The sequence below is a fragment of the Rhipicephalus microplus genome, chromosome 9 (assembly GCF_043290135.1).
Source record: "Rhipicephalus microplus isolate Deutch F79 chromosome 9, USDA_Rmic, whole genome shotgun sequence".
Taxonomy (NCBI): domain Eukaryota; kingdom Metazoa; phylum Arthropoda; class Arachnida; order Ixodida; family Ixodidae; genus Rhipicephalus; species Rhipicephalus microplus.
Window position 1 is genome coordinate 51912069 of NC_134708.1, and position 17061 is coordinate 51929129.

Genomic DNA, 17061 nt, shown 5'->3' on the forward strand with positions numbered 1-17061 from the left:
GGATATGCTGCCAATTTTTTAAAAACTGATTTTCATATTTTATTTTTGACACCATTAAACTGTGCGATTAATTGCTGGTAAGTGCTAGAATAAAGGCGCTAAATGATCCACCAAACAACTATACGAGTCACCTTCATCTGACCACGAGTTATCTTTAAAAGATTCTTTTTGTCGCATAAAAAGAGAAGTTTTTCTCTTTTCTAGCATTTAAATAATTTTTTTCTAAGCTCCTAACCCTTGGCCGATCTCCCAGGGTATATAAGTGAGCTACACATTTGATCTACATCTACGTATTTCGCGCACAAGTAGCATTCAAAGAAAAAGAATAACAGTTATATGCGCGTACGTTATTTTTCTCATAACTGGTCAACACTGAAAATGTCTAATTCATGTAATCAATTCTCGTCCAATCCCCCTGAGTGGGTATGAGCCATATTTAAGGCATCACCATTTTTCTCATAACTGGTCAACACTGAAAATGTCTAATTCATGTAATCAATTCTCGTCCAATCCCCCTGAGTGGGTATGAGCCATATTTAAGGCATCACCATTTTTCTCATAACTGGTCAACACTGAAAATGTCTTATTCATGTAATCAATTCTCGTCCAATCCCCCTGAGTGGGTATGAGCCATATTTAAGGCATCACCATCATGATATGCGCGTTCAGCTGTCAATGATCGCGTGGTCACGTGCACCCGGTCCCGTTTTCTCCGGTGAAGCCTAATCATGATTCCGGTAAGCATCGCAAGTTGTCGGCTGCAATTCATCAAACTGTGGCGCCGCGTTTGTCCACGCGTGCATGCATCAGATATCTGATTGCTCGTTTCGTTCCGTATACTCGTCATCACAGGCAATCTTTCACCGCCTTCGGCATCACCCGGCCGTCTTCCTGAGCAGACACGGACCCGTCCATGTCTTCGCGACTATAATCACTGGCGTTACACTCATCGCATTCTTCCTCGACTATTATGGGTAAGCCCTACAACCTTATTTACAAGAGACTATGCTACAGTCGCTCTATACTCGGAAACCACTTATCTTGGCGTTGAAACGAAGGCTATACAGAGCCATAGTTGCGCAATATCACCCGTACACGAACACGAAATATAAAAGTGAGTGAGTGAGCAAACTTTATTTGACCAGCGGATTGAGGCGTGGGCCTAAGCCGCACCAGGGGCGGTGGAGAGACCCTGTCTCTCAACTTCCTCCCGTGCTCGCTGGATGGCCCATATTTGATCTGTCCGATCTAAGCTGATCAGCGCGGCTCTCCACCGCGCCCCAAGCTGTTCTGGGGAGACTGCATTGGTGTCCTGTATCTGTGTGCATTCCCATAAAGTATGCTCTAGGTTGGCGTGTCTCATGCTACATAGTTTACACGAGTCATCTGGGTATAGTTCGGGGTAGATGTGATTTAGGTGCTTCGGGTTGGAAAATGTTCTAGTTTGAAGTCGCCTTCAGTCAACCTTCTGATATATGTCTAATGTGGAGCTAGGTGGTGGAAATCTGCGCCTCGACTTTTGGTACAATTAGATAATGTCGCAGAACCTAAACATTCTGTCCCTCTCCCACTACTCCTCTCCTCCCAGTATCTCATGTGAAGCTCCAAAATATAAAAGTGCCTCCTTTATTTTTTATATACGTGGAGTTATTCGAGACAAGGCGCAACACACAATAGCAATAAAGCAGTAATTATCCAACTTTACAGCGCATGAGAACGCAAGAGGAAGTCCCACCTTCTTAGGAGACGCTCTAGGTGCCGACCAGTGCGGACGCGCGAAGATCAGCTCCTGCTTTCAAGAATGCTTTCCTGTGGTATTCACGAATTTGTCGCCGAGTTTTTACTCTCATCGTGTGCCTAAGTTCTTAAGAAATCAGCAGATACCACCTTTGTGCCGGTGAGTGGACTTTTAAACCGTTTTTTGGGACATTTTTACACGGCAACGCCACCGGGGGATTTAGGCCTAACCAAGGAGGCGATTGTCGCCGATGCGCCGGCCCGGCGCCAACGCGACTCAACGCTCTGCGCGTTCCAGTATCTGCAACTGAGAATGGAATACCAAGTAGATGGAGAGGACATCTCTCCAGAGGATTGCACGGAAGAAATGGGTTGGAAGGAAGCCGAAACGAGACGCTCAAGGAATAAGCAAGCCGCGGTTAGCGTTCCTGCTGCCAAGGGTTCGACCGAGGCCGGCGTTGCGGGAGACGCTCGAGCCAGTCGTAGTAGGTATGACACCAAGCATACAATCGTGCGAGCTGGACGCATGCCGCCACTACCTAAGGACTTCAGCAAAATTGTGCTACGACCACGTGGAGGATTAAATATCTCGAGAATTGGCACTGGAGCCGTGGCAGACGCGATAGTACTGGCGGCCGGCGTCAAAGAGGAAGAGGCCATGCAGGACATCATCTGTTCCAACTTGCAGCAGAACATTATGGTGGCAAGCACTCCGGACCAAGACAGAGCTTCAAGATACCTCAAGGTCAAGCAAATTGACATTGGAGGCAAAGTTTTCGAGGTTAGCGCGTACGCCGCGGCACCCCACGACACTTGTAAAGGAGTGATTCGCGGGATCCCCGTAAGCGATACTCAGGACATTTTGACCCGAAAGATTGTGAACGCGAACAACCCGCTCGCGCTGCAGGCCAAGAGAATCAAGAACACCGGGACAATCATCATAGCGTTCGAAGGACACAAGGTGCCCAGATTCGTGAGATATGGACCTTCACTTTTGCAGTGCTCCCTTTACCGCAAGAACATCGATATTTGTTACGTCTGCGGAAAGCTGGGACATCGGGCTGACGTCTGTCCGAACCCAGCTGAAACAATCTGCAGAGGCTGCGAAATCAAGAACCCAGATAGCCTGCACCAGTGCAATCCAAGATGCAGGTTGTGCGACGGTCACCATCCCACGGCAGACAAGGAGTGCAATAACAGGTTCTTAGTGCCATACGTCGTCAGGCGCAGACGTTGGCAAAGATCGCGAGCAGCCGCAGAAGCCCGGGACGCATCAATCACATCGAGTCCAGACATCAATGACAAGCAGCTTATTCCAGCCTACGGGACCCAGAGCATCCAGACTACACAAGAACAGGAAAGGCGGCCCCACTCCAGGGGGAGGTCGCGTTCCAGAAGAGGTTCTAGACCCAAGGCCCGCTCCCAATCACGGGGGCGCTCGTGTTCTCAAGGTCACCATCAGGGTCGGGATCAGCCTGGGCGGCACCCGAACGGCCAGCTACCTGGCGTTCAGTTCGAGATCACGGCTTCACATCCGGGAAGGACGCCTGCAGTTACTTCGAAAGGCAGCTGGGCTGAGCGAGTGCGCAACGGCGGGGCAGAGGTGATGACAGGTAAGCTGCCAGAGCATGATAGAATTGCACAGCTAGAGCAAGAAAACGCGAGACTTACAAAATCAAATGAGAGGCTATCAGCTGAGTTAAAGGAAATAAAAATTCTTCTCACTAAGCTAACCAGCGCGCAATCTTCACAGCCAATGCCTCAGCCAGTTGATGTCCCTGTGGCTGAAAACGTGGGGGACTCGAGAACCGCGAAAAAGAGGGCAGTCATGGCAGAACACGTGGAAGCCAACCAAACGACCTTGTCAGATATGAAAGAGGTGTTTGACACGCTCAGCAAAGTAGTAGCCAATCTTAGCGAGCAGATGGGTAGGCTACAATCAAGCGTGGCGGCACTGGAAGAGCATATGACTTTGCGCATTACAAAGGTCGAATCATATCTGCACAACACAGCAAGGCCTCCTCATGCACCAAGCTCACCCCTTCGGCCACCAATACTAGTGGTACCAAACCTGTCGACAGGTGCAGCATCAGGCTCTGGCCACCCATGTAATAACCATGATGGCAGCGCTACGTGAAGCATTTCGTATCTGGCAATGGAACTGTAGAGGTTACCTTAAAAAGAAGGCAACCCTGCAGCAGTATATCAGGAGCAGCCAAGAAAAGCCTCATATTATATTATTACAAGAGACCCTTTCACCGCAAGCAACGTTGCCTGGATTCCGGCCTGTAATAGGGGATACTGAAGGGAGGGGAGTCTGCACCTTCGTATGCAACAAACTAACGCACGTAACCCATGACCTCAAGATAGAAGCAGGCCGATTGGAACACGTCTTGGTAGAGATCGTGCCGGGTACCAGCAACCGTCAGAGCATTTTCATTCTTAATATATACAGCAGTACAAAGGAACAAAAGCAAGGGTTCAAGACGGTTCTAAAGAAAGCTGTTAATATCGCCGGGGAATGTCCACTCGTCATAGCAGGTGATTTCAACGCCCCTCATCATACATGGGGTTACAAGTACAACACTGGGAAAGGAAATCGACATTGGCAAAGTGCCAGTGAACTTGATCTCACCCTAATCACAGACCCCAGCCTACCAACAAGGCTTGGTACATCTTGCTGCAGGGATTCCACCCCGGACCTTACATTTGTAAGGAACATCAAGAAGGCCCAGTGGATGAACCTTGCTGTAGACCTAGGGAGTGACCACTGCATTCTTGCCACTACCTTCTCCGTGGAGTGTAAAAAGCAGAGAGAATTCCACTTCACAGACTGGGATAAGTTCAGGAAGATAAGGATGGAAAGGGAACAAGATGGCCACATACAAGGCTTGGAGCAGTGGGTCAAACAGATTAAAGATGACATCAAATCCGTCTCCTCCACCATTACCACAGATCTTCCGGTTGAAAGAATGGATAGCCGGCTTGCTCATCTTCTTGAGGCAAAGCAAGCACTACTGAACCGTTGGAAGGGTCAGCGCCTGAACCGAAGACTGAGGAAGAAGATAGCTGAGGTAAACAGATCAGTCGAGGAACATTGTCGCGCACTATCGAGGCAGCAATGGGACGAAATCTGCAACTCCGTCGATGGTCAGATGCGCAATGGCAAGACATGGAATATGTTAAAGCATCTCCTCAACGAAAACACCACCAAAACAAATCAAAAGCATGTCATTACTCGAATTTTGCATAAAGAGATAGGGCGCACTACAGAACAGCAAGTTGTCCAGCAGCTCGTGCATAAGTACCTCCCAATCAAAAGAGGATTGGCACCACCAAGTAGACAGTACCAGGGCACGCCAAATCCAGGTCTTGAGGGCGACTTTAACATCGAGGAGATCAGAAGAGCCTTGCATGATCTCAACGGCAGGTCGGCCCCTGGTCCGGACGGTATATCAAACAAGGCCCTGCGTAACCTTGATGACGATTCAATTGAAACCCTGAGGGATATGATCAATTCAGCATGGAAAGAAGGCAGGGTGCCAGAACAGTGGAAGCTGGCCAGCACGATCCTTATTCCTAAGCCAGGAAAGCCCCCTAACTTGGACAACATGAGGCCAATATCCTTAACATCATGTATCGGCAAGGTCGCAGAACATGCCATACTGCACAGGATAAACAAGTACTTGGAAGATAACAACATATACACACACAATATGGTTGGATTCAGGGCAGGGCTATCCACACAAGATGCATTGAAGCTTATCAAACACCAGGTCATTGACAATGAAACCAGAGACGTGAGAGCCATTCTGTGCCTAGATCTAGAAAAAGCGTTTGACAACATCCACCATTCATTCATACTCGAAGCAATTTCCAAGCTTGGTCTAGGGAAAGCCTTCTATGACTACGTATGGTCCTTTCTTACAGATCGGAAAGCCGTGATGAAGATTGCAGATATCGAGACCGCAGAAATCGAACTAGAAGCAAGGGGCACGCCACAAGGGGCAGTGATTTCACCAATGCTGTTTAACATTGCCATGATTGGACTGTCAAAGAAATTATCGAGCATTGAAGGATTGAAGCACAGCATCTACGCAGATGACATTACCATCTGGTGCACAGGTGGAAGCGAGGGGCAGATTGAGAGCGCTCTGCAAGAGGCGATTGACACCGTAGAAGACTACCTTCGCCCTTCCGGGCTCAAGTGCTCCTCGAGTAAGTCAGAACTTTTGCTTTATCGGACTGCACGCCGGGGACCAAAGCCCAAGGGATGGAAGCCGTTAAACCAGATAGACATCCATCTCCGTACAAATCAAGGGGATGCCATTCAGAGGGTCGACTCCATCAAAGTCCTGGGAATGCTGATAGAGTCTACCGGCGCCAACAGCAAATCTATAGCCAAGTTAACTCGGAAAACAGACAGTGCGGTGCACCTCATACGCAGAGTGGCCAACAAAAGAAATGGGATCAAGGAAGACAACCTCATCAGGCTGATGCATGCGTTTGTTCTAAGTCACTTCACATACGAGGCAGCAATGCACAACTGGTCAAGAGCAGAGTCCGAGACACTGAATGTGCTCCTCAGGAAAGTTATCAAGAAGGTCCTGGGCCTACCCATACATACCAGCACCGAGCGTCTGCTTGAGCTTGGCATACACAACACGCTCGAAGAAATAGCAGAAGCCCAAGAGAGAGCACAGTTTGCAAGGTTATCTACTACAAGGTCGGGGAGAATGATCCTGCAGGAGCTGGGCCAAAACCCAATAGCAATCAGAAGCAATTACAATGATATCCCTGACAACATCAGGGAGACTATCACGGTATCTCCTATACCGAGAAACATGCATCCAGAACACAACGTCGGAAGAAGAGTAGCGAGGGCCAGGACTATACTTCGTCAAGTCTCAAACGAGGAACGAGGGGTCGTTTTTGTTGACGCGGCTTCCTACGCCAATGGGAAAGCGTTTGTGGCAGTGGTAGTCGATGGGGCTGGCCATGTCGTCAACTCAGCGACGGTCAGGACGAAAGACCCAATCATTGCGGAACAAGTGGCCATCGCCTTAGCACTCAAGATGGATAACATTGAAGTGGTCTACAGTGATTCCATGGCAGCACTACGGGCGTTCGCCAAGGGGACGGTCTGTGAACAAACGCTAAAAATACTGCAAGGCAAGAACATAACACATCATCTTCTGAGTTGGTTCCCAGCTCACCTTGGACAAATCAACGATTCCCCTCCCAATCTCAACGAAGCAGCACACGAGGCGGCGCGAGAACTCTCCAACCGCGCCTCCCCGGGGATGCGTTCTAGCGGTGAAGGCGATAACCGGGAAATTCTTACAACATATAACGAGCTCACTAAACATTTCTACCTGTCTAGAAGGATTTTTCCTCCACCTCACAAAAATCTAACCCGGCCCCAAGCACTTACATTAAGGCTTTTGCAAACGCGGATGTACCCTACTTTGAAAATGTTACACATCATGTACCCTGACCTATATCCAAGTAATCTTTGTCCACATTGTCGGGAAATAGCTTCATTAGAACACATGCTCTGGCAGTGCACCAAATTCGCTCATTTATCGCACATCACCTCTGCCAGATGGGAGGCGGAAATCCGCAGCTCATCCTTGGCAGATCAGCTCTGGGCTTTCCACCAAGCCCGCGAGGCGGCTGAGGAGCTTGGCATCTCAGTCCCCACGTGGGAGCTGCCCGCAACACAGTGATCTGTGTTTTGGAGGACCAAATAAAGTTTATCCAATCCACCCACCTTCTTACGTGTAAACGCGAAACGGCGTCTGCCTTTACATGAAACGCTGATGGTGCGCCCCCGTCACTTTCCACAACGTTACGAGACGCGCGCCGAATCGGACTACTTCACGTAGTGCTACATGTGCTCCTCCCCCGTAGGTTTTCCTTAAATACGAACAAAAGTTGCTAAAAGTCTGGAAGCGTCGCACTCCAACATAGCAATAGTCATGATTCTACTCAACTTTAACATTCCTATTAGTCTTATGCCAGCTAGCGTTTATACACAAGTCTATACTCACACATTTCTGAATGCACAAGCGTTCATACGCCAGCTTAATAATTATTGGTCAGAGGTGTCAGTTACGCAGAGTTGGGAAGGGGGGGGGGGATGTGCCTCGACTTTACACTCGCAAAACTTCCAGCAAGCTCTTGGCAAAAATATATCTTGTCATATTAAGAGCGCTACAATATCTTTCAATAAGAAGGGCCTTACTGCACTGCAACCACTACCTCAACGTATGAGATCAAAAGGGGTCTAGTAGAGCACCGAACAAGTTGCATCACTGTTTGAGAGCATTGAAACCATGGTCAAATCACCCAGACTCAGAACGAGCCGTGAATCTGAGTGAGTCCGAGTAGGTAATATTATAGGGCGAGTTTGAATCCACGTAAGTCCGGTAAAAAAGAAATTCAGTCAGTGTGAGTCAGACTGATCGTGCTTGAGGAAAATTTTAGTAATGGAGCCCGAGTGATCCCTGATGGGAAAAATATAGTTCATGAGTGAGTTCGCGAGTGAGCTCCACATTTCTTGGCGACCTATGTTCATGACAACTAGCCATTCTGGTTCGCGAGATTACTAGAATCAATACTTTAGCCTTGCGTCTTGCTATAGTGACGATGCCAGTAAGTGCGACATGCGCAAATTGACCCTTCCTGTTGAAATAACGTATCTTATCGGCATTTCTCAAAATCGTCTCCGTATGCCGGAGATCTGTATGGAACAGCGAATTCAGCTTCGAAAATTTGTGTCAATACAGCTATAAAATGTAGGACATATCCTGATGAACAGGCTTACGGCCATAAATATCTTGATTCGTTAGCAACTAGAGAAGACATTGAATTCTTTGTGCGTGTGTTTACGTAAAGCTCATAAATTCTCAATGCTGCAGTGACTCTCAAAATTTGAGGAAATCTCTCATTACTAGGTTTAGTCATTTGAAGTCTAAATTAGACGTCTAAATTAGATGGACAAGACAGCACTTGTAAAATATTGCACCGATATACATTCTAAAAACAGCCTCCCCCCCCCCCCCCCCCCAATAAAATAAAGTGTAGCCATGTTGCACGTAGTTGAAGCCGTGCTACACCTATAGCTAAGCAGTAACCCTTTCACTCGGTTCCTTCGTCTCCTTTTCATAACGTGACCCCACTTTCCACTGACTCTGAATCGCCCGTCTTACGTAAGCTTCATAACGGGATCTTGCCTTCCTCTCTCTCTCTAATCAGACCCTTTTCTCTCCACCCTGGTCACGTGAGGTTCTTTTAGCGTGACGACGTCAACGATGTCGACGGCACAGGAGCCACGTAAATCGCTTGACTGTGAAACAAGCGATTGTTACAGCTACGCAGAGTTACTGTATAAATTCCCTAAAGGTAGCATATCCAGCAACTCTGGAGCTACTCGGGCGGCGAGTGGGTGACGTCACAAGCAGTTGCGCTTCCGCGTCAAACTCTTTGCGTCTGCAGAGCGCAAATCGCGTGAAGTAGTGCGAACACTGCGGCTGATTCCCGCCCCCTTTAAATTCGTGCATCATGTCCAGGTTCGCCGCCAAAAATGTTTTACTTTAGCTTGTGCGTAAAGCTATAGTGTTGGGTAATCCATAACAATAACATGTTAATGACGTATGAGTATGAGCGAAGTGCCCGAAAAGGTACCTTGCCACCAGCAGGGATTGAACTGCGTCCATCGTGCAACTAGGTGACGAAAAAAAAAGTGTTCCACACTCGCCGAAATGGCAACAGATGGCGCTCACTGACGCTCTAACGTTTCAATGCACATACATACCCTATAAAGTGGGTGGAGGGATGACCGCCGCTGTAGCTCAGTGGCAGAGCGTCGAAAAATTCGAAGGCCGCAAGTTTGGTTCCTGTCGGCGGCAAGTTATGTTGTCGTCAATTTTTTTCTGCCCATTTACTTTAAAATTACTTCTAATAACACAACTACACTTCTGTGTTATCATTGTTTGTTGGTTCTCATTAATATAGCTCCCAACAAAAGAAAAAGGGCAACTAAATATATGCCTCTTTCTTTTATTGTAACTTGAACGATGTTGCTGTGAATTAGTAGTGAATATGGAAATTATTAATGAAACCCCGCATGCATGAAGCCCGAAAACAGCGTCTATGACCAGAGATGGTATATGTTCTAGATGTCGTCAATATCCACCTTGTTAATAAATTCGCCGCGTCATCGCCTACTGCTCGTTCACCAAACTACTGATTGATTGATTGATTGATTTATATGTGAGGTTTAACGTCCCAAAACTACCATATGATTATGAGAGACGCCGTAGTGGAGGGCTCCAGGAATTTTGACCACCTGGGGTTCCTTAACGCGCACCGAAATCTGGCCACATGGGCCTACAACATTTCCGTCTCCATCGGAAATGCAGCCGCCGCAGCCGGGATTCAATCCCGCGACCTGCGGGTCAGCAGCCGAGTACCTTAGCCACTAGACCACCATGGCGGGGCTCACCAAACTACTGCGGCCTTTATATGATTGGGTTAAATTCTCAGCACAGCGGATTATATGAGATGGGAGAAATTAGTCATTTCCCACAATAGCGCAAATGTAGATACATCCTCTTGGCGAACCTTGTTAGAAAGGGCTACATCTGAATCAGCCGTTATAGCGAACACTAATCTAGTGAACTTTCGTTAGAGCGAAATATTTTTAGGATGACTGGCAAAATGACTTGTTGGTATAAGTTCGTCATGAAGCAAGTGCCAATAAGTACGAAGACTCAGAAAGGACACAGAACGAGTGCAATTACAAGCAACTGAAAATTTTTATTTCGAAACGAAGACTCATATATGCATGACACGCAAGCACACCACAAACCGCCGCTATTCACGATAGATATGAAGGGTTTAACGTCCCCAAACCACGATACGATTATTAGAGACGCTGCAGTGGAGGGCTCCGGTAATTTCGACCGCCTGGGGTTCTTTAACGTGACCCACTGAGCACGCGGGCGTAGAGCTTTTCGCCTCCATCGAAAATGCAGCCGCCGCAGCCGGGATTCGATCCCGTGACCAGCAGTCGAGTACCTTAGCCACTTAACCACCGAGGTGGGGCGAAACGTCTTCCCTATTATCAGGAACAACATGAAATAAAGAAAGACCACTACCATAGCTAATGGCATGCAACCAGAAAAGTTTAAGTCTTCGTACTTATTGGCACTTGTTTCAGCATGAAAGTAAGTATGTGACGCTATATTTCGAAAACCTGAAAAGTTCGCGGAATTTTCGTCCTCCAGTGCAAAAAAAAAAGAAAGACTTTGGTTGGTTGCGCCACCATAGTAACCAATGTTTGAAATAAAAAGATAAGGATTCAAACGACAAGACAAACAAAGGCATGAGTATTGCCTTGCTTTTTGAAGCCTAAAATAGTGCATTTGCATATTTAGAACTTTACAGTGCGAGCCCGACCACCAATTCGTTAGAGCCAGTTTATACAAACTGTTACAACGAACATCGGATATAACGAACTAATGTACGATCGCAATGCTAGATTATATGCGGAATGGTTGTGCCCCATTCCCGAAGTGATGGTGGTCCGCGTCGCTCGTTCGCAGAGTCGGCGCCGGCTGCTCGGAGCGCCACCGCGTGGCCTTCATCAAGACGCACAAGTGCGCGGGCACGTCGGTGCAGAACATCCTCATGCGCTTCGGTTACTCGCGCAACCTGACCTTCGCCGTGGGACCCCGCGACGTCTACCTGGGACACCCGACCAGGTACGTGGCGCGCGAGGTGACCAACGATGTTACTTGTGACCTCCGGGATGGCAGTGGTGTGTAGTTAGTATGCAGAAGGGTATGCAATCGCACTCAACGGGAAAGCTGTAGGATGCGCGGGGCAAGCACGCGGTGTCTTCTTAACGTGAAGCCTGCTCATTGGTTAGTGATTCAGTAGAACCGTGCCCTTTCTCTCCTTCCGCCTCACTTCACTTCTTTGCCTGCCCCATTGCTATGCTATATACATGGCTATGTCATACATCGCTGCGCTGTAGATGGTTTTGCCTGGGTGACGCCATGCATGGCTGTGTAACGGTTCAACATCTCCCTTCCTCTTTCCCTTATTCTCTTCCTCCTCATCGCCCTCACTCATCGTTCCCACTCTCTTGCTATGCTGTGCCATACGTGGCTATGTTATGCACAGTATTTATTGTCTGCGTGACGCCAAGTGACGACATGAGGTGACATGGTGCAGCATACGATAGCGTATGGCAGTCAGGGCTCCTAAATTTATCACGTTACTTTATGAGTTTTGCCTGAGAAACATTAAAGTAGAAGCCTTTCTTACCTTTTAATATCTTCTTTGCCGTTAATGTATCTGTTTGTACTAAGTTGATAACGATCCTCCTCATCCCCACCACCGTGCACCCCTAAAGTTATCTGCCTGATCTGCACTTCGTAACTATATACCACTGGCTAAATGATAACTAATGCCTCGTAGTATACTAGTTAACGCCGACTAATTGATGGACAAATGGCGCGTTTGGCTTTTGTTGGCTGATGTGTAAACTTGGAGAAAAGTAGTACACACGATGACTGGAATAAATAACAACCATCTCCTATACGAAAAAACTGGCCATTGTGAGTTCCAACTCTAAGTGCTTCGTCTTTTAGCTGGTTCAAGCACTCAAGAATATCCACCAATTGACCAAGGTCACAAATCTACTGCATTGTATCGACGGCCAACTGTGTTTACAGCCAACATTGTCTTCATACAATCATACCAGGGTTCTGAAACCCACCCCAGCTTGCGTGTCGAAGTCACAATGTTTTGGCCCGCAAGGGCTGGGACTGTGAAGGCCGCACCGATTTGAGGGGTGTGGGTGTGGGGTGGGGGCTACGAAGGCAGGGGGATGTCGAACAAGGTTTTACCTAAACATATTGATGCTGGTCATCTGAATTACTCAAGCCTAAGCCTGGATTCTGAAATGCATAATTATTTCTCCGTGGTTCTTCCAACACATGCTGAACGCACGAGGTGCCTCACAAAAAAAATGCTGGTACCAGTCTCGTCTCTGTCAGTTACTGGAACAAAGATTTATTAGTCGCAATGAACTAGTGAATAATGTGAGCACCATTTAGCGAACTTCATACCCATTTTATTCCTCGTGAAACCGCAGGTAGTGCGTTTGGGACCACCAATTTATAAAATCTATTTCAACGGATGCTTCCATATGTACCTGGTTCAGCAACCCGAGTTGATCATGCATGCGTGAATCCTGTTTTTTTTTTCAAGGTTCCGTCACGACATGGTCCCCGACCTGTCTCGCTACGGTCGCGAGTACCACATCCTGGCGCACCACAACCGCTTCTCGACGCGCCAGGAGTACGCGAAGCTTCTCGGCAGTGACGTCTTCGTGACCACCATACTGCGAGAACCCATGGCCATGTTCGAGTCTCTTGCGGCCACTCTCAAGCTGAAGGGCATACACATCGACGACTTCGAGGTGAGAGGTCGGACGCTGTCTCGCACCACGTTGCAGCATGTAGCAATAGAGAGATGGGGTTGTGAACCATATTATAAGTACTGCGACCATCGTGGCTTGGAGTCAAGGGATGAGCAACGCTGTGGCTCATCCGCGAAGCCGCCACTATGGGTAGAGTTAAAATCCTACCTAGTGAAACTTAGTTTTACGAAGTCCCCGATCTATAGAAGAAATCTTCATTTCCCGGCCGACACCCAATCGGGTTTGTCATCGGCCCGGAATAACGAAACTAACTTGGCACCAAACTCTATTTAACGAAACTTTTCCTATGTGCAAGAAATATTTTGCCGAAGATGCGTTCCTCGTGGAATCTGCACGCTAACGCTTTTGTGGCAGCACATGTGACTGCCCCATGGTTCCTACCCTAGTCTTATCAAAGGCTGCACGTGGCCCCGACGCACAGAGGAAGGAATCGGTAGCGTTCCTACGTTCCATATTGTGTAAAAGGCAGTGTTGATTCCCTGTCCCGGTAAATGGTCCAACAGAAACTTGGTGCTTCTTTTCGTAATTTCATGGTTCATAGATGGATGGCGCTGATTGACTCACCGCTCTAAATTACCGGTATATGGCCCCATCAGCTCACCTTGGTGGCCATATATGGAGACTCCACCTCGAGTCTTGCTTGATTGGCCTGCTTGCTCAATAAATGCATTCGTTATTCCCGCCTTGGAATGTCGGCCGCATGCGATAGCTTAAGGTGACTGTCTTCCCATGACCTAGCCTGCATCGCCGAGGCATATAAGGCTTCGTGTCCGGACTAACCGCGCCGACATTCCACATGGACAGGAATGAAGTTGCGGAAAATGTTGTAACGTACCAGCTTTTAGATGTTGCAACATAAAAATTGCAGATGTTCAAGAACAGAAAAATTACGAAATTTACAAATTTACGAAATAAATCGAGCACGGTCATTCCTTCATCCGATAGAGTTTCAACTTATTTGTAATAACCGAAAAATATCAGAATTCAGATATTTTTCAGTTATTCTTAAGAGCATTCTTAAGAATGTTCTTCAGATTTGCGAATGCATGGCAGCCATGCTGTTACTCGCATTTTTTTAAGAATCGCATGTTTCATCATGCAAGAGCTTCACAACGTGGACATTTACATGACCTCGCAGGATGCACATGGCAAGGGACATTTTACGTCGTACCTGTCCGGCTTGCGCACCGATTACGGCCGCATTGGCACAAACCAGATGGCGTTCGACCTGGGTCTGTCCACCACTACCATGAACGAATCCCAGGCCGTCGTGGAGTTCATTCGGCGCCTCAACTCCGAGATCGACCTGGTGTTGATCGCCGAGCACATGGACGAGTCGCTGGTGCTCCTTAAGAACGCGCTGTGCTGGACCACCAAGGACGTGGTAAGACTTGAGGCAGCAGCTGCGCACCGATTCGTTTAGGCGAATAACCACTCTTTACTGCGACGATTACTGCGATTACTATGAACATGTTACCAGCTGCACACCAACCTATATTAGCATCAGCTGTGGACGCAACGTTGTCCCAACGCTGTGGATGCCTAGCCTTTTGAACGTCTATAGATATTACTTCAATTTTATGGCAACAACGCCTGATAAAGCACGCATTGCACTATATACGAAAAGAAAAGAAAGGACAATACAAAGAAGTTAGGGCTGCCATTTTTGCTAGTACCCATGGCAAGACCGACAATTAGGAAGACTGCCAGTTGGGCACGTTGGTATAGACCGGTTGTAATCCATCGATTATTAGAGTGTTTTTTTTACTATTTCATGCTGTTGACGATAATAAGGTTGGCTTGAGGTCACGTACATGTGTCTTATGCATATATAATAGTTCGTTCCGAAATAAAAAAATAGTTACTAGTAAGCACTCCTCCTGGGTCTTTTCTGAGTGTTCGTACTTTTTCGCACTCAGTGTTTCTTTATGAAGACCGACAACAGTGACAGTCCCTTTAGGCACTGACGCTAAATAAAGCAGAGTGTCTTTGCTCTCACGAGACGCTGATTATATTACCTCGACGTTCTCGGTCAACTGCATGTATACTTACTCTTCCCCGTGAAGCCCTCTACACGTCAACTCAACTGGCGCTGTGAAACATTGCACAGGTGAGCTTCCAGCAGAACGCGCGGAGCTCGCAGTTGCTACCGAGCCGGATCCCGGACAAGGCCCGCCACGCCATTTTGACGGCCAACTACGTGGACGTGGCGCTGTACGGATTCTTCAAAGAAAAGCTGATGGAGGAGATTGCGGCATTCGGCACTGACCGAATGAAGGAGGAGGTGCGTGCACAAGCACACAATTTGACGACTCCTTGTTGTGTAGCATTTTTGTTTACCGTCATTTGTAACTATGCCGCGTCGCCAAGAACCCAAAGAGTGGGGAAGAGTCCAGCTCTTCACTCTCGGCTTTGGTACACGGTCTGTGAACGCAACCTCGTAAGTGGCCTGGTTATGCGGTTCACCTCAAATACGAAAGCTTGATCACAGATAGCTTCCTCTGCGCTTTACGAGGATCATATATTCCTTCTTTTTGCGACATGAAAAAGATCCTAAACACAGAAAATGCAAAAATGCACAATACCATCGCTTTTAGGACATCTAGATGATACTAAATAGAAACGAAGATTGCAATTGTGGTCTATGTAGTTCAGTAATAGGCTTGTATCTATTCAAAAGTGCGTGTTTACTGACAGCTAATCAAGAACGTAATGTATTTGCTGTTGTGCTGCAATCACTTTTGCAGGAATTGATGGACCACCTAATGAAAAGACCTGACAGGTCTTCTTTTTATGAGGTATACATTCTAAAATTGAGGTGGCACAAGGGGGGGGGGGCGGTTCAATCGGGGCATTTGAACAAATCTAGATTGGCTCATGGTCGCATTTGCGGACCCGCAAAACTGGGCCATGCATGCGTTCCGACGTGGTTGGTTGTCTTGGAGAGAAAAGGCGATGAGGTGGTTAACAATCCTTGCTGTTTACGAACGTTGGCTGCGCGGCTTGATCCTTTTCAGTTTGTTTCCTTCGCGGATAAACGAAACGACAGTGTACTTATAGATTAACGTGCTCGTTAAGGAACTCTGTAGGTAGGTGGTCGTAATGTCCGGAGCTCTCTACTCTCTCGTAGTTGTATCACTGTTTTAGGACGTCGTAAAGAACTACGACACCCAAGAGAGCAACCACGGACAAGGCTCCGCTACGGTGCTCTTAACGAAAGGTGTATTCAAATGCACCGTCGCAGGTGTTCGCGCTACGCAAGACGCGCATGGCCATGTACGGCGACTGCGTTGACTCGGAAGACACGGCGGACAAGGTTTTTCCGCGGCAGTTTGTGTACCGTGCTGACGTGGTGGGCTACCGACTCAAGAACGTCACGAACGGCGTACCAGCCTCCACGTGCCGCCAACTGGCGGCCAACGAGCTCCTCTTCACTAACATGGTACGCCGACGCCAGCTCATGGACATCTCGGCCTTCTACTTCGCCCGCTGGGGATCCGGACAGGGGGAAGCACCAACCACCTCTGTAGCGGCCTCGTCTGTAGCGACCCTCTTCTTATCGCTACAGCTAGCTTGGAGAGTGGTCGGTGGTTAGCGGACCGGGACGCCTTTTGCGTTTTTCCTTTACGTTATAAAGAAAGAGTTAATACAACGCTTTTTACCATAAAAAAAGGTTTGGTTATTTTCCCTGTTCTACTTAGTCGGCAATATTACTGATCGCAAAAGAACAACTTTGTTTGCGTGGTTGTGCACTGTGGGGTTGGTGCACAGATTTTTGGCCCTCTTCTTTACATTTATTGTGTGTA

General features: G+C 47.8%; 1 protein-coding gene across 1 annotated transcript; it reads left to right on the forward strand.

The window, feature by feature from the left end:
• The first annotated feature begins 668 nt into the window (after positions 1 to 668).
• On the forward strand, positions 669 to 16853 carry LOC119165047 (galactosylceramide sulfotransferase). Its single transcript, XM_075872814.1, has 7 exons — positions 669 to 737; positions 853 to 974; positions 11349 to 11507; positions 13024 to 13234; positions 14394 to 14639; positions 15366 to 15539; positions 16500 to 16853. The coding sequence occupies exons 1-7, from the start codon at positions 729 to 731 to the stop codon at positions 16848 to 16850; spliced, it is 1272 nt and encodes a 423-aa protein (XP_075728929.1). The 5' UTR covers positions 669 to 728; the 3' UTR covers positions 16851 to 16853.
• Positions 16854 to 17061: the final 208 nt, after the last annotated feature.